The sequence below is a fragment of the Mirounga leonina genome, unplaced genomic scaffold (genome assembly GCF_011800145.1).
Source record: "Mirounga leonina isolate KUSES-001 unplaced genomic scaffold, KU_Mleo_1.0 Mir_126, whole genome shotgun sequence".
In the NCBI taxonomy this organism is placed as follows: domain Eukaryota; kingdom Metazoa; phylum Chordata; class Mammalia; order Carnivora; family Phocidae; genus Mirounga; species Mirounga leonina.
The window spans coordinates 23,709,378-23,732,798 of NW_023270314.1; the positions used below are offsets into that span (position 1 = coordinate 23,709,378).

The 23,421-nt window shown below is 55.3% G+C and overlaps 1 protein-coding gene across 2 annotated transcripts; it reads left to right on the forward strand.

The window, feature by feature from the left end:
* The first annotated feature begins 2,435 nt into the window (after positions 1-2,435).
* ITGA5 (integrin subunit alpha 5) lies at positions 2,436-23,373 on the forward strand. 2 transcript variants are annotated; one of them, XM_035002471.1, is made up of 30 exons: positions 2,436-2,722; positions 8,861-8,991; positions 10,372-10,484; positions 10,630-10,750; positions 10,955-11,016; positions 11,106-11,151; positions 11,408-11,533; positions 11,756-11,800; positions 11,944-11,987; positions 13,832-13,888; positions 14,077-14,129; positions 14,435-14,643; positions 14,926-15,117; positions 15,345-15,390; positions 15,571-15,672; positions 15,866-15,921; positions 16,056-16,210; positions 16,491-16,628; positions 16,761-16,828; positions 17,833-17,983; positions 18,068-18,160; positions 18,307-18,386; positions 18,496-18,576; positions 18,682-18,787; positions 18,994-19,146; positions 19,911-19,997; positions 20,077-20,190; positions 20,794-20,895; positions 21,490-21,612; positions 22,276-23,373. In XM_035002471.1, the coding sequence occupies exons 1-30, from the start codon at positions 2,496-2,498 to the stop codon at positions 22,357-22,359; spliced, it is 3,165 nt and encodes a 1,054-aa protein (XP_034858362.1). In that variant the 5' UTR covers positions 2,436-2,495; the 3' UTR covers positions 22,360-23,373. The 2 variants fall into 2 exon arrangements, with proteins under 2 accessions (XP_034858362.1, XP_034858363.1); XM_035002472.1 differs by lacking the exon at positions 13,832-13,888.
* Positions 23,374-23,421: the final 48 nt, after the last annotated feature.

Below are 23,421 nucleotides of genomic sequence, written 5' to 3' on the forward strand. Positions count from 1 at the left end.
CTGAGCGTTGAAGGGACAGAGGGTACCAGAGAGGTCAGATCTGAGAGACAAAACAGAGACACTTGGAGACATACAGGCTGGGCCAGACAAGCTGAGAGATACACAGAAGAGAGAAAGCTGAGAGGAGACAGAGCATTCAGAGGTCAGCTGGCTGAGAAGAAAGGGCATTGGGTTTAGAGTCAAAACACTTAAGTTCTAGACTCACCACTGACTGCCTAGCCCTGTGACCTTGGATAAGTCACTTCATCTGTCTACACCCATTTCCTCTTCTGAAAGAGAGGGTTGGGCTGATAACCTCTAGATTAACCCCCCTCCTGGCAGACCTTTTAGGCCCCTCCTAGGCTGACCTTCCAGACCTGGAGGGCTATACAGAAGCAGCTCCAACTAGGAGGGAACCCTAAGCCAGGCCTGACCCGGAAGCAGAGGAAAGCAGAGCCAGGCAAAGGCAGACATGGTGAGAGGAAAGGCAGGAGGTGTTGGGGCCACTGGGAGAGGACTTATAAGGGCAGAGAGAGCCAAGAGAGGAGGGATATTGGGGAGAGTAGAAAAGCCAGCCAGAGAATGACTAAGGGGCTCCCGGTATAAACAGGAGCGGGGAATGGACAGGGAGGGGGCCTGTTTGAGTTGGCCAAGGCTGGGGGTGTGGAGTGAGGAGGAGGACTGGGGCAGGACACTCTGTCCCCTGTCCCCCACCAAGGCTCCTGGGAGGAGCTGAGTCACACACCTCCCTCCCCTATGCCCCTCCCCACCCCCCACCCCAAGCTCCCAAATCCTGGGAAAATCTGAGTTTATGCCTGGGCTGAAAAAAAAACGAGAGAGCTGGGTTCATACACTTGTGCTTTGCTGGGCTGTACAGCAGTCAGGCCACAGCCCCTCTCCTGCCAAAAGGGGTTCTCAGCCCTTGGTTCGAGCAGTTTTCACCTAGAGGTTACCTCGGAGGCAGTGGCATGCTTAGATTCTGACCCAGAGATTCCTTGGGTTCCTCGCCTAAGAAAGGCTCAGGACCCACAGATGTGAGAGTGGGATGGGGGCCAGCATCACCCCACAGTCTGACCACCTGGCCTCTCCCCTGGGCTGCAGCTGGCTCTGGAGAGGCGCTTTTAAAAAAACAGCTGGGTGATTTGGGACAGGAAGGAGAGTAGCAGAATGAGGAGGAAGACTCTGTGTGGAAGGAAAAAGCATTGATTCTGGGCACTTCCATTCTGAGTCCCCCAGGCCAGAGTGGGGCAGGGGCCTGGGGAAGAGAGGGGGCAGGGTTTGATTTGGGGGATTATTATTCTGGAAGGGGAGAAGTCCTGGGGGAAAAAAAGGCAGGAAGGGGGCTGGGAAGGAAAGGTTAGGAGAGAATCTAGGCCCCTTGGTCCCCCTCCCCCAGACTAAGATAAAGACTAGAATCCTGAAAGGTGATCTCATCACACAGAGCCAGAGCTGGGGGAAGGGGTGGGCAGGGGGTCACTGCCTTCCCTTGCTAAAGAGTCCTTTCCTCTACATCCACAGGGGATCAGGGGATAACGGGGTCCTGGGTTCCAGCTCCCAGAACTTAAAGGTTGGGTCCCTTTGCAAGACACCACCACCACCCTACCCCACTCTACAAATCTTCAGGTTTGTAGGAATCTGGCCAGTTTGATCAAGAAGACACTGAGGGGCCAAAGCACCCCCCTCCCAACCACTCCCAGGCTCTTGGTCAAATGCCAGATTCTAGGGAGGGTCTCAACAGAGGTTTCCATACCCTACAACCAAGAAGGGGGTGACCTGGAGCAGAATCACCTGGTGAGTGATCCCAAACTCCTGGGTTTTCAATTCTAGCAGCTTGGAGGGAGGGGGTGAGGGGGCAGGAGAACTCGAGGAGCCCCAGGCAGGTCCTCCATCAGATCAGGCTGCCTGGGAGCGCTCTGTACCTCAACTCCTGAATCCCAAATCCAGCTGGCCGGAACCCAGGCACCCAGTGGCCCCGGAAGGCAAGGGGGAATCCCAGTTGGCTAGATGCCAGAGATGTCTCCTATCTTTTTAGACCCCAAAATCTCCTTCCCGAAGGAATGAGGGAGACCCCCACACACATATACAGGCTCCCTTCTCCCTCCAGAGGTGATTCCTTTCCTCATTAGGAAATTCTCCGCTCCCTTTTTCCGACTCCTTTTCCGAGCGTTTACGTTGTACATCTGGAAAGGAGGGGGAGGAAGGAGGGGAAAGCAGAGAGGAGGGGGAAGAGCCCAAACCCGCTCCGTCTGACCCAGTCCAGACAACCGGCCTCCAGCTGGGGCTAGGGAGAGGGGAGTGGAGAGGTGCGGGGGCCCCCCCACGCCCCTTCGGGGTGGGGGGCGCGGGCTCAGCGTTCCAAGGACCCAGGAATGCCCCCCCGCCCGCCCCCCCGGCAGGCGGGGCGAGGGCTCAGCCGGGAGTTTGGCAAACTCCTCCCCGCGTTGAGTCATTCGCCTCTGGGAGGTTTAGGAAGCGGCTCCGGGTCGGTGGCCCCAGGACAGGGAAGAGCGGGCGCTATGGGGAGCCGGGCACCAGCGTTCCCTCTCCACGCCGTGCAGCTGCGCTGGGGCCCCCGGCGCCGACCCCCGCTGCTGCTGCTGCTGCTGCCGCCGCTGCTGCTGCTGCCGCCGCCACCCAGGGTCGGGGGCTTCAACTTAGACGCCGAGGCCCCAGCTGTGCTCTCTGGGCCCCCGGGCTCCTTCTTCGGCTTCTCGGTGGAGTTTTACCGGCCGGGATCAGACGGGTGAGCGAGGAGAGCTGGCGGTGGGATGGGGGGTGGGGGCTGAGACGGGGGGCGCGGCTGGAGTATGGAGGGGACCAAGGCTTGAGTTTGGGAGGCGGAGTTTGGAAGGACTAGGGCTGGAGTTGGGGGCCCACGCTAGAGTTGGGGGCCCGCGCGGGAGTAGGGAGGGGACAGTGGCCGGCGCGGAGTGGGCGCCTGGAGTTTGAGATCAGTGGGGAGACATGTGTGGGGTGGGGAGCGGACACGAAGCTGGAAGCTGGAGAGGTCTGGGCAAGGGTCTCGGGGCCAAGGGAAAGGAGGACGCGCGAACCGAGAGCAGCGGGTCTCTGGCTGAGATCTGTGAGCTGCGGGGACCCGAGGCGGATGCTGGCGAGAGGGGGCGCGGAGGCCGGGAAGGGCTTTTTGGAGCCCCGGGGGACCTCGGGACCCCTGAGGGCCATTGTGCGGAGGGAAGACGGGTCGAAGCAGAATGAGCTGTGTGTAGCAAGAGGGAAGTCGGACTCTGAGGGGGTCCGGAGGTTAAAGGGGGACCAGCTTCATCCTCCCCTCCCCCGCCTCCGCTCAGACTGGGAAAGACCCGGGAGGGGGATGGCGGCTCCCTCCCCTTTCTCCTCGGGCTCCTACTCCGCCCTCCACCCCCAGTCTCCGTTCGGACGAGGGGACCCGAGAAGTTGGGGAGAGTCCCGGGACACGGGCCCTGGGGGCGCCGGCGCTGGGGCGGGCTTGGCCAAGGGCGGGTGCTCGGATGTGTCGGGAGGGGTGTGTGTGTGCGCGCGTGAAGGGGGGTGGGCGGTTTCCCTCTTCCTCTAGCTCTTGGGAGGAAGAGAAATGCCGATTTCCTGTAGCTTGTAGGCTGGAGCTGAACTGAGACCGGACTCCAGGGCTGGGGTCGGAAGCTGGGGAGACGCGGGCTCGCTGGGCCCAAGAGCGTCATAACATAGGACATCAAGGACTGGGGAAGTCTCAAAGGAGGGTCCTTATTCCCAGCTCAGCAGGGTGACAAGCAGACCCGACCCTGAGTGCCTGGATAGGGGGGGAGCCCACAGACTTGGGGAAACCGGAGTTAGAGCTGAGGCAACATTGGAACAAGGGTATTTGTTTAAATGTGGGGGGTTGGGAAGCAAGAGAAGAAGGTAGCTGCTCCTGGGCCAAGCCAGGGACTCCCAGCTGCCAGATTCCTGATCCTCCACAATAACTGGGAAATCCTCCTTCTCCTTGTCTCTGGGCTCTGAGCTTCCCACTGGTGCCGACCACCACCACCCCAACCCCTAGTGTCTCGGGGTTTGATAGGACCTCTGTCAGAGGTGAGCTGTTTTTATACATGATACAGTTAACTTAGCTCTACTCATTTTCTTTAGTTTTTGGAGAAAAGGGGTTAATCTAGCTAATTCAATGGGGGGGGGGGCAGCAAATTTCTCCTTTGTCTGAAATGGGAAGAAAGAAAGATGGTTAGGCCCCAGCTGTTGGTTCTGCGCTATTCAAGGTCCCCACCCAACCCCCACCCCACCCCCCTGGCCTCCTGCCCAAACCCCATTGCATCACCCTGGCCTGGAGCCTCTGCCAGGCCTGGCCTCCCCCAGGCCCCCTCAAACTGCTTACCACAACCCTAATGGAGTAGAGAAGAGGGAGGCAGGGAGGGGATGGGATCTTGCCCCATATCAGGGTAAATCCAGTGGTCTGGCTCTTAACCTTCCTCACAGCCCACCCCCACCCCCACCTAGCCAAAGTGTCATCTCCCTTTTAAAAGACTCCTTTAAAACATCTGGATTTTCACACACTCCCATTCCCTAGGTGTCTGGCCCCTGGGCTGATCCTATAGTCCCTAAAGCAGTCTTCTCAACCAGGACCCAGCCTTCTCATCCCTCCTCCTCCCCCTCTGCTCATCTCTCCTCCCAAGAGAACCCAGGTGTCCAGCTTGCACTCCTCCCCTCTCATCTTCTCTTACAATACACCCTTAGAGTAGGACTCTGAACAATCCGCCTCGCGAGTGACCTCCCTCCCACCACAGCTGGGCCTTCAACCCCCTCCTGCCCACAGGGGACAAAAGTAGCTCCCAACCTGGGGCCATCTGTGGAGAGGGCAGGCCTCAGTGTTCTTGTTGTCCCTGAAACATCTCTCACAGGGGCACTGAGACAGCATCAAAGGGCAGGGTGAGGCCGAGAGGGGTTACATGGTAAGACAGGGCCACGCTTTGAGTCAGACAGCGCTGGGGGTGCATCCTGGCCCCACCATTTTGTTCTTTGTGTGACCTGGGGCGAGTTACTTTTGCTCCGTGTTTCACGGTGTTTCATGAAAATCAGACACCTAATGGATGAGACTGTTCTGAGGACTGAGTGAGACAATAGATACAAAAAGCACCTGGTCCATAGAGGGTGATCAGTACATGGGAGGCATGATTTTTCCAGGGTAGCTGTTTTCTATTTCTGGTTTTCTCCTCCCTGGATATCACCTGGTTCTTTGTCTACCTTATTCCCCATTTCTTACTTGCTTTTAGTATTTGTTTAGAGTAGTGATAATGGTCCTTCACATTCCTTAGCGCTGTCCTATCAATTTTTCCATTGGATTGTTAACAAAAACCCTTGCGTTGGGTATATAGGAAACACTATCGTGTCGTTTTATATATACATATAAACGGAAACTTCAGGAATCATAGAAATTGGCTTAGGGACCATTCAAGGGCAACCCGTCATTTTATGGGGAGAGAATCCAGAGCTTGGAGAGAAGTGACTTGGCCCAGGTCACAAGCTGGAAAGGCATCCAGACTTCTTAGCCCGGCTCCTCCTTCCCTTCTGGTACCGGCGCTGCCCCAAGTGGAGCCGACTCTTCCCCACCAGCCAGCCGGGCATTTCTCTTGGGAATACACTGGGGGATCTAGAATGTCCTCTTCTGACCTGGCCAGGGCAGCTGTAGGATCTGCAGGAGCTGGGCCCTGGTCCACTTGCTACTCCCCACCCCCGACCTTGCCAGGCCAACAGAGTCAAACAGTAACCATGTATTGAACAGGAATTTGGTTAATCAGAAGCCTGGCTGGGGAGATAGTAGAGGGGAGAGAAGGGGATATGTTGGCAGCAGGGTAGACCAGAACACTGGCCTAGGAAAGAGGGTTCTTAGCTTCTGGTCCTCATGTTGGGAAGGATTCTGAGTGACCTTGGACATGTTACTTAACCTCTCTGGGACTTAGTTTTCCCATCTGTAAAATGAGAACATGGGACTAGGTCAGCAATTTTTTAAGTAAAGCTTTTTCTTTATTTCCTTTATTTTGGTTTAAATTCAAAGGATGGCTTACCAGGGCATTCTATATAAAACCGGGAAAAGAAGTTGCTCTAAAAGAAGATGGGGAGGACTGTCAGGACCAAATGGGCCTCCCCAAACGTCCATGTGGCTGGCCTGAGGCATCTACGGGACAGTCGTCAAACTAGTGGCGCCTCGAAGCTGGGGTAGCCTGTGTCTCCACGAGCCAACTCTAGAATTTCGGGGAGCTGAGGCTTCAAAAGTAATTATGGCAATTATTTCTTCCCGTGAACTCCACATTTTAGAAGAGTTTATCTGCCAAACTGCATTTAGTAAGGCATAATTAATTCCTTTTCCCTGTTTTTTATCAACTAGAAGTTAGAACAAGAAGACAGCTATAGCTGCCAATCAGAGCTTCTGACCAATACGTGATAACCAGCTTCCCCAAATGTTGATATCATTTTAGCCAAAAGCAAATACACTTGAGGTTTTAATTAGCCCAGCCACCTTATCAGGTGAATGCATGATTTCCATTAGGCTTTCTGAAATACTGAAAATAGCCCAAGGTCCCTCCATTGTTACCTTCGTGGACCCCTAAGAGGGCCCAACTGCTGCAGGATTTAGGAAGCAAGAACTAGGAGTGGGGGAACAAGGATAAACTATGTGATGGGGCTACCCTGACACCAGGCACTTTGCTTGGCACATGGGGGAGGGTGCTATTTATTGGGATGCAAGGGCCACTGCAACCGCAGGTATCAGTCACGGGGTGGGGGTCTGGGTCTGGGTCCCTTGCCTGCTTGCCAGATCTCCTGATCTCTCGCACAGCCACAACGTATTTGCCCCCCAGCCCATGAGTCTGTGGGCTTCACAGGCTTTGTAAGGCCTCACTCACCTTCCAACCCTGCCAAACTCCAAGCTTCTTCTCCAAGCCATCCTAAGAGCCCTCGGGCTCAGTTCGTCATCCAGAGCAGGGGGTGTTGGAAAACTGGGAGTGGGAGCAGGGTCTCTTGGCTGCCGCCTTGTGCTCTCCTGGAAATGGAATATCAGAGCTCCAGGAGACTTTCAGGTAAACTGTTCAACCTCTTCACCTAGAGAGAGAGGGAAAGGGTATATCGCCCAAGTCCACACTGAGCTAGAGCCTGACCCGGAGCTCCTGACTCCTAGTCCAGTGCTCTTTTCACTGCCTCCTGTTCCACAGCTATTGTCTGGAGCTGCGCCTGCTAAGGGATGCTTGCACCCCGCTCTCCTCACCCAGTCCTGGGACAGTGCAACCTCTGCCCCCCCACCAGCCTCACCTACTGGGCCTGGCAACTGACTGTCACTGTGCCTTCCAAGTAGCCAGCTCCCACCCCCCAACTGGATGTAATGCCTGAGTGAGAGGGGTGGGGCCCGGCCAGCGGGTGGGAGACAAACGGAGAAGTGAGAGGTTGGAAACAGACAGGAAGCCACAGGCAGTAAACATTTCCTGTCCCCAGGGTAACCAGGGCTCACACCCCACCCCCCTTCACTCCAGGAACTCTCCCTCCCTGGCCCCCTCCTATTCCTCTGGACCCTGCCTTCTCCCTCCTCTGTTCTCATCCTCCGGCCCTCCCTGCCCACTCCACACTCCCCACTTCAGTCCCGTGACCCTGCCACCTTATTCTCCCCATCTCCTGTTCCTCTTGAACCCCACCCCTCTCACCCCTGCCCCACCTGGTCCTCTTGGAAGACATCCCTAGCTTTTGGGACCTCTACCATACTTACCCACTTGGGCTCTTTCCTGGTAAGGAAGGCTAGGGAACATACCCAAATATCAGGGAAGAGATGGTACAGGGAATGTTGAAAGCTAAAAGAGGCCAGAAACCAGTAGAGATGGAAGAGCCCAAGATCTGAGATGGAGAGAGAGACAGAGGACTCAAAAAACCGAAACGAAGAAGGCGAGTAGTCACAGGGGCAAAGAGACAGAGAGATTGAGAAGCAGTGCCAGAGCAGATATGGGAGGAGAATAGAGGCCAGGCTGGCAGGGACACTGGCCCAGGGGCTGGGTCCAGTTGCCCCAGGCTGCCAGATGCAGTCCTTGTGGGAGACCCTGGAGGAGAAAACCAACAGGGCTGATGGCTACACAGAGGCCTTGGAGCCAAGGGACCTCAAAGACTGTGGTAGAGGCAGAGCCAAAGGCAGGAAAGATTGCCCGGGACCTTCATCATGACCACCCCGTTACATAGGACCCCCAGCAAAGGCAACTTTCTCCTCATTGTCTCAAAGCAACATGTTCGGAATCAAGACCCAGTAGAGCAAGATCTGAATTCAGACTCCTAGGAATGGTGTGTGGGGAAGGGGTTGGGGGCTGAGCAGAAACCTAGCCAAGACGGGGAGGTCTACCCCAGAGCCCAGGGGCGGGCAGGCCCAGGGGAATCTGTCTTCACCATCCTCCAAGCTCCTCTCTCCACTTCTACTGACTGATTTCCAAGACTCACATTTTCCTCCTACACGCCCCAAGGCTGGGCGGCCGGGTGCCTGGGTCTTGGCCCAGAGAAGGGCTTTGGCTTGGGACAAGAGGGTAGAGGCTAGGTGAGAGGACCCTGGAGCTCCAGGGGCTGTGTGTCCAATCCCGGCAATCCACAGGGGAGACGGAGAAGCTGGGGTCCAGGCCCTCTGGCTCCTGTTCCCTTCCCAGAACGGACCCTGGTTCCGCCTCTCTAGAAACAGGGGAAGGTGGTGGAGGGGGGTGGTTGTGTTAGTGACAGCGGCACATGGGGACCACCTGACTCCAGCCTGTGCCTCTGGCATCTGTGGCATCTTCTGGGATCTAAATACAGCCCAGGGGGCATCTACCCCACCCCCCGCCAGCCCCTGGCCCAGAAGCCCGGGGGAGACTGGAGGAGAGCCAGCAGTCCTTCCGAACCACCTCTCCTTTCCCCTCCACAGGGTCAGCGTGCTGGTGGGAGCGCCCAAGGCTAACACGAGCCAGCCGGGAGTGCTGCAGGGTGGTGCTGTCTACCTCTGTCCCTGGGGCGCCAGCCCGGTACGCTGCACACCCATTGAATTTGACAGTAAAGGTAACCCCCTCGGGTGGGCGGGGCAGCTCAGAGAGGGCCCGGGGGTGGTGCGGCGGCGTGGGGGCGGGCCGAGCGGCGCCCGGAGCGAGGGGTGGAGCCGGCCCGGGTTCCGTGGCCACGTGCCGTCCCGGCGCTCCGGGCTCCGGCGCTCTGGGCTCCAGCGCCGCGCGGTAGCGGCGCAGCGGCTCCCCGTGGCACTCACACCGCGTTCCCAGTGCAGCCCAGCCCAAGGAGGGCGGGCGTGATTCAGAAACATGTGGCTCTCATTTCCCCTGAATCACCCACGACTCTGGGAGGCCGGGGCAGTAACGCAGACAAAGACCGCGAGAGTCACACAGACTTTTCAGTGCGTCCAGCTAAGCACTGACTAGGTGACAGACAGTGCACGGCACGCACTGTGCTGGTGCTGCGGGGACTGCGGCGCGATGAAACTACTGCCCGCAAGGAGCTCCAGGTCTGGAGTAGATGCAGAGGTGGATGGCAGCGAGGCACAGGGAGCCGGACGGACAGATAGACAGAAGTAACGGCTGACACATTCAGAGCACTTGCTCACTGTTGTGAGCACTTTGCGTACTTTAACTTGCTTAATCTTTTCAACCCCAGGGTGAGGTATTATCCCCATTTCATAGATGAGGAAACGGAGGTCAAGTAACTTGTCCGAGGTCATGCAGCTAGTAGTATATGGTGGATAAGGGACATGAACTTGAACAGTCTGGCTCCAGAGATAAAGACTGGGGTGAGGAGACAAAAAGAGGAGAGATAAAAAGATGGAGACAATGGCAGGGGCAGGGAGAAGATCATGAAACAGACTGCCTTTTTTTTTTTTTTTTAACCTGAAAGATGAGAATCAAAGGAAAGAAAAAAACCGTCCCATAGAGGGCAGAGATAAGACTTGGGGAGACAGACAAATGAAGGGAGAGAGAGAGAGAGAGAGAGACATAAGGGGACAGAAACCCAGATAAGAAAGGGGATGGAACAAGGTGCTTGCTGTTAAAGACACAGACCCAGGTACAGAGAAGTGGAGCCAGAGGACTACCCTCGAGGGAAATAGCCTTTCTTCCCCACCACCCTCCTGCCTCCCCCTTACCGCAGGCATCCCTGTCCCAGCTGGGTGAGGAGGCACGGGGATGAGGGGAAGGCAGCTCTAGAAAGCCTAGGTTCTGTGCGTGTGTGTGCGCGTGCGCGCGCGCATACCTGTGTCTGGGGAAGGGGTGAGTCAGGCTGCACAAAGGAGACTCTAAAGACCCTTCCCCACTCCTCCCAGTGAGTCATGGGGCTCGAGCTTTGCAAGCGCCTGGGAGCTCCCAGGCCGAGGGCGAGGGCCGCTCGAGGGCTCAGCCATCCACAGCCCAGCATGACTGCCTCTCTCACTTCTCCAAGGCTCTCGGATCCTGGAGTCCTTAGCGTCCAGCCCAGAGGGACAGGAGCCTGTGGAGTACAAGTCCTTGCAATGGTTCGGAGCAACAGTTCGAGCCCACGGCTCCTCCATCTTGGTGAGGGCCTGGCAGGCTCAGTGGTGTGGCGACTAGGGGATGGGCAGTGGTTGAATACAGTGCAGCACAGGCCCTCTCCCACAGAGGGAGAGAGGAGAGGCCCCGTTGGACTGACCTGAAGCCCCCTCCTCCCGGGCCCTGCCAGGCCTGTGCTCCTCTATACAGCTGGCGCACAGAGAAGGAGCCGCTGAGTGACCCCGTGGGCACCTGCTACCTCTCCACAGGCAATTTCACCCGAATTCTGGAGTATGCACCTTGCCGCTCAGGTAGGGCAAGAGGGGGCATGCGCCCCATGTCTGCCTTCGCTCTGTGAGTCCCCACCCCACCCCAGTTAGCCTTTCTGATCACTGTCAGGTCCAGGGTGGTCCTTTCTCTGATGCCCCCTCCCTCCTCCCTCCCCAAGCTCGCTCTCCTTTCCTGCGAGACCCATCTGTGCTGGGCTCCTTCCCACCACCTTCTCCCCCTCACAGATTTCAGCTGGGCAGCAGGACAGGGTTACTGCCAAGGGGGCTTCAGTGCTGAGTTCACCAAGGTGAGAGGGTGGTCTGGGAGGGAAGTGGCTGTGGGTGGCGTCACACGGGAGTCGGGACCAGATGTGGACTCCTCTCCTTCCCCCTATAGACTGGGCGTGTGGTCCTGGGTGGACCAGGGAGCTATTTCTGGCAAGGTAAGTCCTTCCTCTGCTGTCTTTGTCCCCTGGCACACAGCCCCTCATCCCTCTTCCCGCCTGAGATCACCTTCCCTCTTCTGCCCCCATCCCGATTCTCCGCTCCCTTCCTTAGATGTATATATCCTTTTCCTCCACCCTCCACAAGCTTCTCTTCCCTGAACCAGACTTCTGCAATGCCACCCCGTCGGCTCCCAGTGCCCCCCTCCCTGCCACCTCCTCCTCCATCCATCCAACTCCTCGTCCCCTTCCCCAGGCCAGATCCTGTCTGCCACCCAGGAACAGATTGCAGAATCCTATTACCCTGAGTACCTGATCAACCTGGTGCAGGGGCAGCTGCAGACCCGCCAGGCCAGTTCCATTTACGATGACAGCTACCTGGGTGAGTGAGCGATGGGGAGGGGTCTACAGGGAGAGAACCTCAGGTACTCTTGCCCCAACTCCCCCCACTTCTCTTCTCCCACTCAGGCATCCCCAGTCCCTCTGCCATACTTGTGTGCAGGCTGCATATGAAGGCCCAGTAGGGGTGGGGAAGAAACTGGAGGATGGGCCACAGCAGAGGGGTCCCCACAGGAATACTAATATCCACTCACCCTGTCCCCAGGATACTCTGTGGCTGTGGGTGAATTCAGTGGTGACGACACAGAAGGTGAGTGTGTCCCCCAGGCTGGGGCCAAGGGAGAGGGATGGATGGAGGAGACCCAGGACCTGGGGCCACAGGAACCGAGACCCCATTCTGGTCTGATGCCCCTTTCCCCATGCTTAACCCACAACTTTCTCTTCTCTTTGCAGACTTTATTGCTGGCGTGCCCAAAGGGAACCTCACCTATGGTTATGTAAGACGAAGCTTGACCCTCCATCCCTCCCTTCCCTTCTCTTCCCCTGGCTAATCACAAAGAACCATGCACAGCAGTTTGTGAGGGTTCAAAAAGTGGATCAGAACACAGGCTTGGGAGGCAGACCTGGGTTCAAGTACTGGCGCTTACTCTGGATGAATCATTCTGTTATTTATTCATACCCCACTTCATTCCATAAAATCCTTAAACCTACTTAGCCTCTCTGAGCCTCATTCTTCTCTGTATAATGGGATAATAATAGTTCTGACCTCACAAGGCTCTTGTAAGGATGAAATGAAATAATGCCGGTGAAAGTACTTAGTGAACTCTTTTTTTTTTTTTAAAGATTTTATTTATTTATTTGAGACAGAGAGAATGAGAGACAGAGAGCATGAGAGGGAGGAGGGTCAGAGGGAGAAGCAGACTCCCTGCCGAGCAGGGAGCCCGATGCGGGACTCAATCCCGGGACTCCAGGATCATGACCTGAGCCGAAGGCAGTCGCTTAACCAACTGAGCCACCCAGGCGCCCTACTTAGTGAACTCTTAGGCAGTGTACAACTGGTAGCTATTATTATTAGACCCTGACAAGTGCTTTAAAAAGGACATAGATAAGAATGCCACAAGAGTTCATTCAACTGACAGCGTTTATTAAGGCAAGGTAAGAGATGAGAAGATGAATAAGACACTGTACCCCATCTCATAAGGTGCTTCTAATCGAAGATGTAAGATAAGACACAGGTACAGTTATAATCTCAGGTGCGGCAACTTCCTGTACCCCTCGGTGCAGTAGGCTCTGCCCATTCATGATCCCACGGTCTTGGGATCGAGCCCCGCATCGGGTTCCCTGCTTGGCGGGGAGCCTGCTTCTCCCTCTCCCTCTGCTGCTCCCCCAGCTTGTGCTCTCTCTCTCTCAAATAAATAAATAAATTCCTAAAAAAAAAAAAAAAAAAAGGATATAGCAGATTAGTGGAGGAACGAACGGATCAGAGAAGGTTCTATGAAGGATCCTTGGAGACGAGGCAAGAGGGCATCTGGGACAGGAGCATGAAAATCATGGAAGAAGAGGAAAGTCAGGCCATTGTAGCAGACTTGTGGGCTGATTGAGGATGAGGAGAATAAGGAAAGGTTGAAGAAAAACAGGTTGGGGCCAGATTCTCCAGGGCCTCAGAAGAGGCCAGGAAGTTGAGAATTTGGGCAATGGCTCCAGGGAATCCCTGTGGATTTCCAAGCCAGAAGTGTCCCTCCTGGATCCGCTCTGGGATCATCAGTCCATCTGCTGCAGTAGAGGCAGGGTGCCGAGAGGCGGCGGGGGCGGGAGGGCAGCCAGGGGTCCCTCCCGCAGTCCTGGGAGAGGACTCACACCAGAGTAATAGCGAGAGTGAGGAAGAGGGCAAGGAGTCAAGGGCCAGTGGCTAAGGGCGGACAGGGGGGAGCCAGGAGTGTTGGTTTGGGAGGGCTGGGGGATGAGGAATGACTGAGGTCTCAGCGTGCATTCATCATTCAACTAATGCTCTGCTTCAGGCTCTGGGGCAAGAGCAAAGAAAACCCAAACTCCTGCCCGCACTGATCTTACATTCTAGTGGGTAGAGATGAACAATGGACAGATAAATATAAAATCCGTCAGTAGTTGATCAGTGATACGGAGAAAACCAGTGACGTTGCCATGTAGTGGAGCCACCTGGCATAGAGATGGGAACACGAAAGCAAAGTCTGGAGGGAATCAGGAGACAAGTGGTCTGTCTCTAACAAATGCTTCCCCCCGGGGAATCCCATACCCATTTGTCCTCCACCCATGGGATGGTCTGGGAGTCCACGACCAATGGGTGTTACCTCGTCATCCCCAGGTCACCATCCTTAATGGCTCAGACATCCGATCCCTCTACAACTTCTCAGGGGAACAGGTGAGGACACCCCCCACACACGACCCAGCTTGGCCCTCTGCCAACCAAGTCCCAGCCCTAACCCAGTAAGCTCAGCCCAACTTCTCAGGCTCCCTGGAGTCTCTGACCTCCCCCAACAGTCCCTGTTGATCCCGTTGAGTGACCCCCTAGTTCTGACCCAGTGCTGACTTTGTCGCCCCCCACCTCAGATGGCCTCCTACTTCGGCTATGCAGTGGCTGCCACAGACATCAACGGGGACGGGTGAGTAGTGGGAAAGAGGCACAACGCGATGCCCTTCCCAGATACAGGACTGAACAGTGGGAGTGGGACCGATAAATACAAGGAAGGTTTTTCTCCAGGCTTTTTCTCTGGATTCTCCCCCAGTGCCTGCCTTCCCCTTGCTCAGAAGCAAGGAGAGAGCTGAGAGCTAAAGACCTCAAGTCTTCTCGGTTGGGTGGGAGGGAGCCTGGGATCCAGGATGCCTGGGATTTCCTGGCAGTGGGACTGGGGAGGGGAGGTGGCAAGGCAGGGTATCAGGACACCTAGGTTTTCCCCCCTCCCCTCAGGCTGGATGACTTGCTGGTGGGGGCACCTCTGCTCATGGAGCGGACCGCTGATGGGCGGCCTCAGGAGGTGGGCAGGGTCTATGTCTACCTGCAGCACCCAACTGGCATGGAGCCCACACCGGCCCTGACCCTCACCGGCCAGGATGAGTTTGGCCGATTTGGCAGCTCCTTGACCCCCCTGGGGGACTTGGACCAGGATGGCTACAATGGTAAGTGCCATGGGCCCCAGGAGCTGAGGAGGACTCTGGGGCTGAGTCAGAAGGAATTTGGGGAGACGGTGGCTGTCAGCGAAGATACCCAGACCCCCAGTGACTCCCCAAGGAGGTTGTGTAAACTTTAATCCTGATGTTTAGGTCTTGGGACTTGAAGAGATTAGAAAACTGGGAATGACAGATGGGAAAGAGAGGATCCTGGGTTCTGGGATCTGGTGGTAGAGATTCAGACTCCTGCATTCCCGGCCCTCTGACTGGTGTGGGTTGTGTGTCTTGCAGATGTAGCCATTGGAGCTCCCTTTGGTGGAGAGACCCAGCAGGGAGTAGTGTTTATATTCCCTGGAGGTCCAGGGGGGCTGGGCTCTAAGCCGTCCCAGGTTCTGCTGCCCCTGTGGGCAGCTGGCCACACGCCGGACTTCTTTGGCTCTGCGCTTCGAGGAGGCCGAGACCTGGATGGCAACGGATACCCTGGTGAGTAGTGGCTGAGGCCCCTTTCACCTTAGAATTCTCCAGGTCACAGACCCCTCCCCCCTCCTCTGCACTTTCCGGAGCTCCTGGGTACAGTTCTAGAATAATGCCACCAGATGGCGCTGTTCCCTCACTTTTGCCTCCTTTGCGCAATGACCTAGAAGAGGTTTAGGAAGGAATGATCTTGATTTGGGGCTTGCTGTAAGGGGTAGTTTCTTGACTTCTTGCAGATCTGATTGTGGGGTCCTTCGGTGTGGACAAGGCTGTGGTGTACAGGTATGAATTCGAGGGGGGCAGCCTGGGAAAAGAAAAGGAGGAACTGGGGAATTTCTCAATAGGGCTGAGGCTGGGAAAGTGTGCAAAGGACACTGGCTTCCTGGGGCTTGCACATCAGCTTCCTGTGCCCGGATTCCAGCAAAGTCTTAGTTCTGTTGACCCCATATCCACTCTTGGCAGGGGCCGCCCCATTGTCTCTACCAGTGCCTCCCTCACCATCTTCCCTGCCATGTTCAACCCAGAGGAGCGCAGCTGCAGCTTGGAGGGGAACCCTGTGGCTTGGTGAGCTGGGGCCCAGGAGATGACAGGGAAGGAGTCTGAAATACCTCAGTCTGTGCCTGGGAGTGGGCAGAGAAACCAGGTCTGTGGTAGGGGACAAATGCGGGTGTCCCAGTCCGGGTCTGTCTGGGAGGTAGGTAGAGGATAGGATGCCTGTTCATTGGATACACCAGCTTTCCTCTTGGTCTTCCTCCAGCATCAACCTTAGCTTCTGCCTCAATGCTTCTGGAAAACACGTTCCTGACTCCATTGGTGAGGGAGACTGCCTGAATCTCATAGGCCTTGGGATAGGGGATGGAGGGGCCGGGGACTTTGGCACCTCCCTTCTCTCTGAATAGGTTAGGAGGGAGAGACAGATTCTCCTGAACATATGTTCCTGGCTGCAGGCTTCACAGTGGAGCTCCAGTTGGACTGGCAGAAGCAGAAGGGGGGCGTACGGCGGGCGCTGTTCCTGGCCTCCAGACAGGCGACCCTGACCCAGACCCTGCTCATCCAGAATGGGGCTCGGGAGGACTGCAGAGAGATGAAGATCTACCTCAGGGTATGGCCCCAAGGGCGGAGAACAGACTGGCCTAGGGAGGGTGTCACATAGAACTGGGGCCCGTCTTGAAAGAAAAGAGATTGGGAGATCCCAGAGAGAGGCTTGGGACCTTGTGGGCTGAGGAAAGGGGCCCTTCTGTCTGAGGAACTGGGAACCAGGCTGTTGGGGCCTCGGAAGTAAAGAGAATGGTCAAATTTGGGCACCTGGATTCTTGAGGGCCCTGAGTGGACAAAGAGAGATGTGTCCCCTGACACAGAGAACTCTCTCCCCCACCCCCCAGAATGAGTCAGAGTTCCGAGACAAGCTCTCCCCAATTCATATCGCCCTCAACTTCTCCCTGGACCCTCAATCCCCTGTGGACAGCCATGGCCTCCGGCCAGTCTTACATTACCAGAGCAAGAGCCGCATAGAGGACAAGGTGAGGAGAGGGGTGGGAGATGAGACCCGGGAGAAGAGAACCCTGGGCACCCAGGGCAGGGCCCTGGAGGGGGGACCCTTCAGCCCAGGAGGAGGTCTAAACTCCCCCTCTCAAAGCTATCTTGCTCCCCAGGCTCAGATCTTGCTGGACTGTGGAGAAGACAACATCTGTGTGCCGGATCTACAGCTGGAAGTGTTTGGGTAAGTGTAGGCCAACGTCAAGCTGGGGGATTCCAGATGCTAAGATCTCAGCAGGACATGTGGAGTTTGGAAGCACCTGGCACCTGAAAAGATAGACTAGGGACATACTAGCAAGCTGTGTGACCTTAGGAAGTTATTCAGCTTCTCTGAGCTTCATCTTCATCTGTAGAGTAGGAATGATAGCATCAATTTCTCAGCCTTTTTGGAAGGACTAAGTGAAATAATCTACATAAAGCATCTGGCTAGGGGGGCGCCTGGGTGGCTCAGTCGGTTAAGCATCTGCCTTCGGCTCAGTTCATGATCCTAGGGTCCTAGAATCAAGTCCCACCTTGGGCTCCTTGCTCAGCAGGGAGCCTGTTTCTCCCTCTGCCTGCTGCACCCTCTGCTGGTGCTCTTTCTCTCTCTCTCTCTAACAAATAAATTAAAATCTTAAAAAAATAAAAAATAAAATAAAAATTTGGGGCGCCTGGATGGCTCCGTTGGTTAAGCATCTGCCTTTGGCTCAGGTCATGATCCCAGGGTCCTAGAATCAAGTCCCACATCGGGCTCCTTCCTCAGCAGGGAGTCTGCTTCTCCTTCTGCCTGCCACTCCCCCTGGTTGTGCTCTCTCTCTCTCTCTGACAAATAAACAAATAAAATATTAAAAAAAATAAATCGGGGCACCTGGGTGGCTCAGCCATTAAGCGTCTGCCTTTGGCTCAGATCATGATCCCAGAGTCCTGGAGGATCGAGCCCCGCATCAGGCTCCCCGCTCCCACGCTCCACCGGAAGCCTGCTTCTCCCTCTCCTACTCCCCCTGCTGTCTTCCCTCTCTCGCTGTCTCTCTGTCAAATAAATGAAATCTTTAAAAAATAAAATAAAATAAAATAAATCATCTGGCCTAGTTATCCATAGAGTTGGAACTCAGTAAATGGTACCTATTATTATTGTATTATTATTATGGCTCATTGTCCTGGTTTGGGGATTAATTTCCCAGTGTCCCTTACCCTGTGTTTCCCCTCCAGGGAGCAGAACCACGTGTACCTGGGTGACAAGAACTCCCTGAACCTAACTTTCCATGCCCAGAATGTGGGTGAGGGTGGTGCCTATGAGGCCGAGCTTCGGGTCACAGCCCCTGCAGAGGCTGAGTACTCCGGACTCGTCAGAAACCCAGGGGTGAGAGGGGACTCTCAGGCTTGGCTTGGGAGGGGACCCGCCAGAGGGGCACCAAAACCTTACCCATACCCACCCCACCTCCAGAACTTCTCCAGCCTGAGTTGTGACTACTCTGCTGTGAACCAGAGCCGCCTGCTGGTGTGTGACCTGGGCAACCCCATGAAGGCAGGAGCGAGTGTAAGTCTGGCACAGGAGAGAGGAGCCGAGAGGGCAGTGACCAGCCTGTCCAGAGCACAGCTGTGGAATAGGGAAGGGGGCTGGAATTGGGGTAAGGCAAATGCCCAGTCTAAGAGGCTCCTTTGTCCTCCCTCCTTGCCCCACAGATCTGGGGTGGACTTCGGTTCACAGTCCCTCACCTCCGGGACACAAAGAAAACCATCCAGTTTGACTTCCAGATTCTCAGGTAGGGAGTTGGGGGCGGGGGGGAGGCTGGGTGGGGTGGAGCCTGGTGCAGGGGGGCATTCTCCCTGCCTGGGCTCCAGCACTGCCTCAGTCTCTCCTCCATCCTTCAGTAAGAATCTCAACAACTCACAAAGCGAAGTGGTTTCCTTCCGGCTCTCAGTGGAGGCTCACGCCCAGGTCTCCCTTAATGGGTAAGTGCCCAGGCAAACTGGGGCCTTTCTGGGAGGGGAGACACTTCTAGGAAAGGATGCATAGAGGATCCCTTCCACTGTCCTCTAAACCACCTTCCTCCTTAGTGTCTCCAAACCTGAGGCAGTGCTATTCCCAGTGAGCGACTGGCATCCCCGAGACCAACCTCAGGAGGAGGGAGACGTGGGCCCTGCTGTCCACCATGTCTATGAGGTGAGGAATGGTAGACGGGCTAGGTTCAGGGCAGGCTGCTGGGAGTGGAGGGGCTAGAGAGGATTTCATCTCCGCCTATTGATTTCCTCCTTCGCCTCTGAGATAGGAGACGTGCAGCAGGGGATATTGGGCCATGGTGACCCATGGTCTCAGGAGGGCAGAAGCCCTCCCTCCTTCTCAGGATGGTTGTGTTCCCCTCTCCTCAGCTCATCAACCAGGGCCCCAGCTCCATTAGCCAGGGCATGCTGGAGCTCAGCTGTCCCCGGACTCTGGAAGGTCAGCAGCTTTTCTACATGACCAGGGTGACAGGACTTGGCAACTGCACCACCAGTCACCCCCCTAACCCACAGAACCTGGAGGTGAGAGGCCTGGAGACTGATATGGGAGGAGGGCCCACAGCTGGGGAGGTTAGGGAAGGTCACTGGAGGCCTGGAAGAGCCCGAAGGATGTGCCTGAAGCTAAGACTGGAAGAGGGGCAGAAGAACCACAGACACCTCTAGGCCGTGGAAGGAAAAAGACTCTTTTATACACTGCCTGAAATATCCTTCCCTTACTTCTTGCCCTGGCATACTTCTAGGGCCCATCTCTGTCCCACCTTCTCTGGGAAGCCATCTTCAGACCTGTTTCTCTGGGCCCTAATGCCTGGTTTAAAGTTTGTTTACTCACTGGCAACATTTAAGCAAATGAGTGTCCTACGTTGAACACTGTTATAGGCTCAGGAAATATCTCACTGAACCAAACTAACAAGGTCCCCACTCTCATGGAGCTTACATTTTAGTAGAGAATAATAGACAATTAAAATTGAAAGAGGAGGGGCGCCTGGGTAGCTCAAGTCAGTTAAGCGTCTGCCTTCAGTTTAGGTCATGATCCCGGGTCCTGGGATCTAGCCCCAGAGCCCCACATCGGGCTCCCTGCTCAGCGGGGACCCTGCTTCTCCCTCTCCCTCTGTGCCGCTCCCCCTGCTTGTGCTTTCTCTCCCTCTGTCAAATAAATAAATAAAATCTTTAGAAAAAAGAAAAAGAGAGAGGGAACAGGTTGGAGCTGCTCTGGAACCCAGTTGCTGGCTGACTTGGATGCTGTGATGAGGTGGGAGAGGCAGCTAATGGTCTCTTCCTTCTTCCAGTTGGATCCAGAGGGTTCCCAGCATCACCGGCTACAAAGACGGGAAGCTTCAGGCCGGAGTCCGGCCTCCTCAGGACCTCAGATCCTGGTAAGTCATACTGGGACTTGGGTTGTTAGAGTCTCCAGAAGGGCAGAACTCCGGGTTCAAGCCTCTTCTTTCTTCCCAGACATGCCCCGAGGTGGAGTGTTTCAGGCTGCGTTGTGAGCTCGGGCCACTGCACCGGCAAGAAAGCCGAAGTCTGCAACTGCATTTCCGAGTCTGGGCCAAGACCTTCCTGCAAGTGAGGGAGCCTTACCTCCACCCTGACCCTTGACTTTCAGTCCGGCCTGATCATACCCTCCCTTTCCCTACTGCCCCAGCCACCTTCTTTGGTGAATGGGACCCAGACACTCCAGCTCCCCTCCTTCACCCTTGTTTAGACCAGGCTGTGTGTCCTTTGTGCCACCTAGTGGCCACTCTGGGAGTGACAGCTTCCCTCTCCAGGCCCATGCAGAAGAGGGAGAACTGGAGGGAGACCAGCATGCAGAGAATGATAAAAAAACAGATGGAAGATGAATCCATAGTGGAGAGGCAAGCAGATGTAGGAATAGTAAAGAGCAGTCATTTATTGAGCCAACGCTGTGGGCCAGGCAGTGTCCTGGGTGCTTGACCCACATTAGTGACTCAAAAAATTTTTTTTACTGAACTTGTAGCCATCTAGTTATACATTATTTAGTTATAAGTATTTAATTGCACATTTGTTATCTCATATAAGGAATACATATATTCAGGAGAGAATGAGTCCAGAATAGGGAAAGATCACAACCTGAGCCAGATCGCGGGAAGCCCTCTGTCCTCTAGATCCCAAGAGGGGCTGCCCTGAGCACCTCTTCCCCACCCACAGCGGGAACACCAGCCATTTAGCCTGCAGTGTGACGCTGTATATGAAGCCTTGAAGATGCCCTACCGAATCCTGCCCCAGCAGCTTCCCCGAAAGGAACTTCAGGTGAACCTGGGCCAGAGGTCTGGGCCAAGGAAGCTAAGGCTCAGAGTACTGGGCCTGGCACTAGGACTGGGACACGGGTGGGGGCTGGACTTGTTATTGTAAAAAATATGTATTGAGCATTCCTGTGTGCCAGGGCCTGTGCTGGGTCCTGGGGATATAACAATAAGCAAGATGAACAGTCTCTTCACTTTTGGAGTTCACAGGCTAGCGGGCAATGAGAACACAGTGTGACAAGTGCCAGGATATTTATGGGAACACATCAGAGGGACACTTAAACTCAGTCTTGCAGTGTCAGGAAAGGCTGCCTGGAAGAAGTGATGTTTCAGCTGAGACCTGAAGAATAAATAGGAACTAACTACGGGGCTAATCAGTCAGGAAAGGTATATTCTCTGGGGAGAGGAAATTAGCAGGTGTGAAGACTCAAAAGTACAAGATAATAATGCACATCTTGGGAATTTAAATTTTGAAGTTCAGAATTCTGTTAGCCCAACGTGGGAGGTGAGAGGTGGTCTAGGTCCGATAGCAAGTGGGAGCCAAGTGGTGGGTGGGGAGTACTAATGGCTTTTCAGTGACCTCTCCTGACTTGCTCCCTAGGTGGCCACGGCTGTGCAGTGGACCAAGGCAGAAGGCAGCCACGGCGTCCCACTGTGGATCATTATCCTAGCCATCCTCATTGGCCTCCTGCTCCTAGGGCTGCTCATCTATATCCTCTACAAGGTCAGCCACATCCTACCTGTGACTTGGCCACTCCCTCATCAGGTTCTGCCCTTAACCCAACATAGTCCCACGCATCTATCTCCAGACCAGGTCTCCAGCCTCAGGCCCCCTCCTCTGCCCTGGCCACGTGCATGCCATCCTGACCCTGCCTGTAGGATCCTTCCCTTCATTCCACAGCCCCTAGCTTAGAAAGAGTCTCTTGACTCAAGCTGAGAAGTTTGCCTAGACTTGCAAAATCAGTGACACTCACAAGTGGCAAATATGTGGCATTTGTGCCATTATCACTTCCCCCCAAAACTAATGGCAGCCATCACTAATTGGCCGTATCCTGGAAGTGGCCTCAGAATCCTTCTCAAGAGGCAGCCACTACTAAGCATTCAGACGTAGACCTTGAATTCAAACCTGTTTGCCATCCCTGGCCTAACTGGGGGCAATTTACAGCACTGATGAAAGAACCCCTTATACCAAAAGCACTCCCAGCTTTAGCCCTCCTGGCCCATTGGACCTATTGGAGAGGTAGTCTTAACAGCCAGGATTTAGGCCACTTTTGCAAAATGGGAAGATTGGAAGCACTAGAATCCTCTTCATTTCCTCTTGGGATAAGATATGGGGAGAAATGGAAGCCAGAATATCTAAACTCTCCCTCCTTACCCCCTCAATTAGCTCGGATTCTTCAAACGCTCCCTCCCATACGGCACGGCCATGGAAAAAGCTCAACTTAAGCCACCAGCCACCTCTGATGCCTGACTCCTCCCGATTCCAGACTCCCAATCCTCAAGGCCCAGTAACCCCACCCTCAGTCTACTGACAGGGAGGGGACTGGGCACTTCCTGAAGGTGCTGAGGGCCAGGGAGAAGCTCCTCTCCCCAGCCTAGAGACATACTTGAAGGGCCAGAGCCGGGAGGTGAGGAGCTGGGGATCCCCTCCCCCCATGCACTGTGAAGGACCCTCGTTTACACATGCCCTCCTCATGGATAGGGGAACTCATATCCAGGGATAGAGGCCCCAGCCTCCCTGTAGCCTTTGCATTTTGGAGAAAGTTTCCTGAAAACAACTTGGAACCAGCCCTGGGAAATCCGATCCCAGTTCTCTGGGCCAGATGTGCCACCAGGACTTCCTGTCCAGCTCCAGCCTGCAAAGATCTATCCTCAGTCTTGCCAGAGATCCACAGGAAGCCCCCAGTAAGAACCTGGAACCCGGGGAGTGAGACCTGGAAGCTCTGGACAGCCCCCACCCTGGTGGGCCAACAAGGAACACTAACTGTGGATGGTGCCCCAGGCCCAGCTCAGGACAGATCCCAAACAAGGATCATGCTGGCTCAGAACCAGCTCCAAGGGGATTCAGAACTTCAATGGGGCCAGATCGAACCTGGGGCCTGGGGTTGATCTGGGACCCAGACTCAGACGTTGGTAACCTAACCAGGCAGATCCCGGACTACATTTGAGCCTGTTCCAGACCTGGGCCTGGAGGCCCAGTCCACCTCTGACTAGGGAGAAGTCAGGAATTGCCCAGGACCCTGAAGGGGCCATGATGGTAACAGATCTGGAACCTCATCCTGGCCAGGAGCAGGCCCTCCCAGTCCCCAAGAAAAAGGGGAGCCCACTGTCCTGGGCCTGCAGGATTTGGGTCTGCCCACTAGCTGCACTGATGCTGCCCCTTTCTCCTGCCCAACCTCCCCTCACCTCAGCTCCGGACATCCGGGACTTATTTAAACTCTGTTGCAAGTGCAATAAACCCGGCCCGGTGCCCCCACTGACCAGAGCTGGAATTTGTGTCCTAACCTACTCTTTCCAAACCCATCCTGGAACC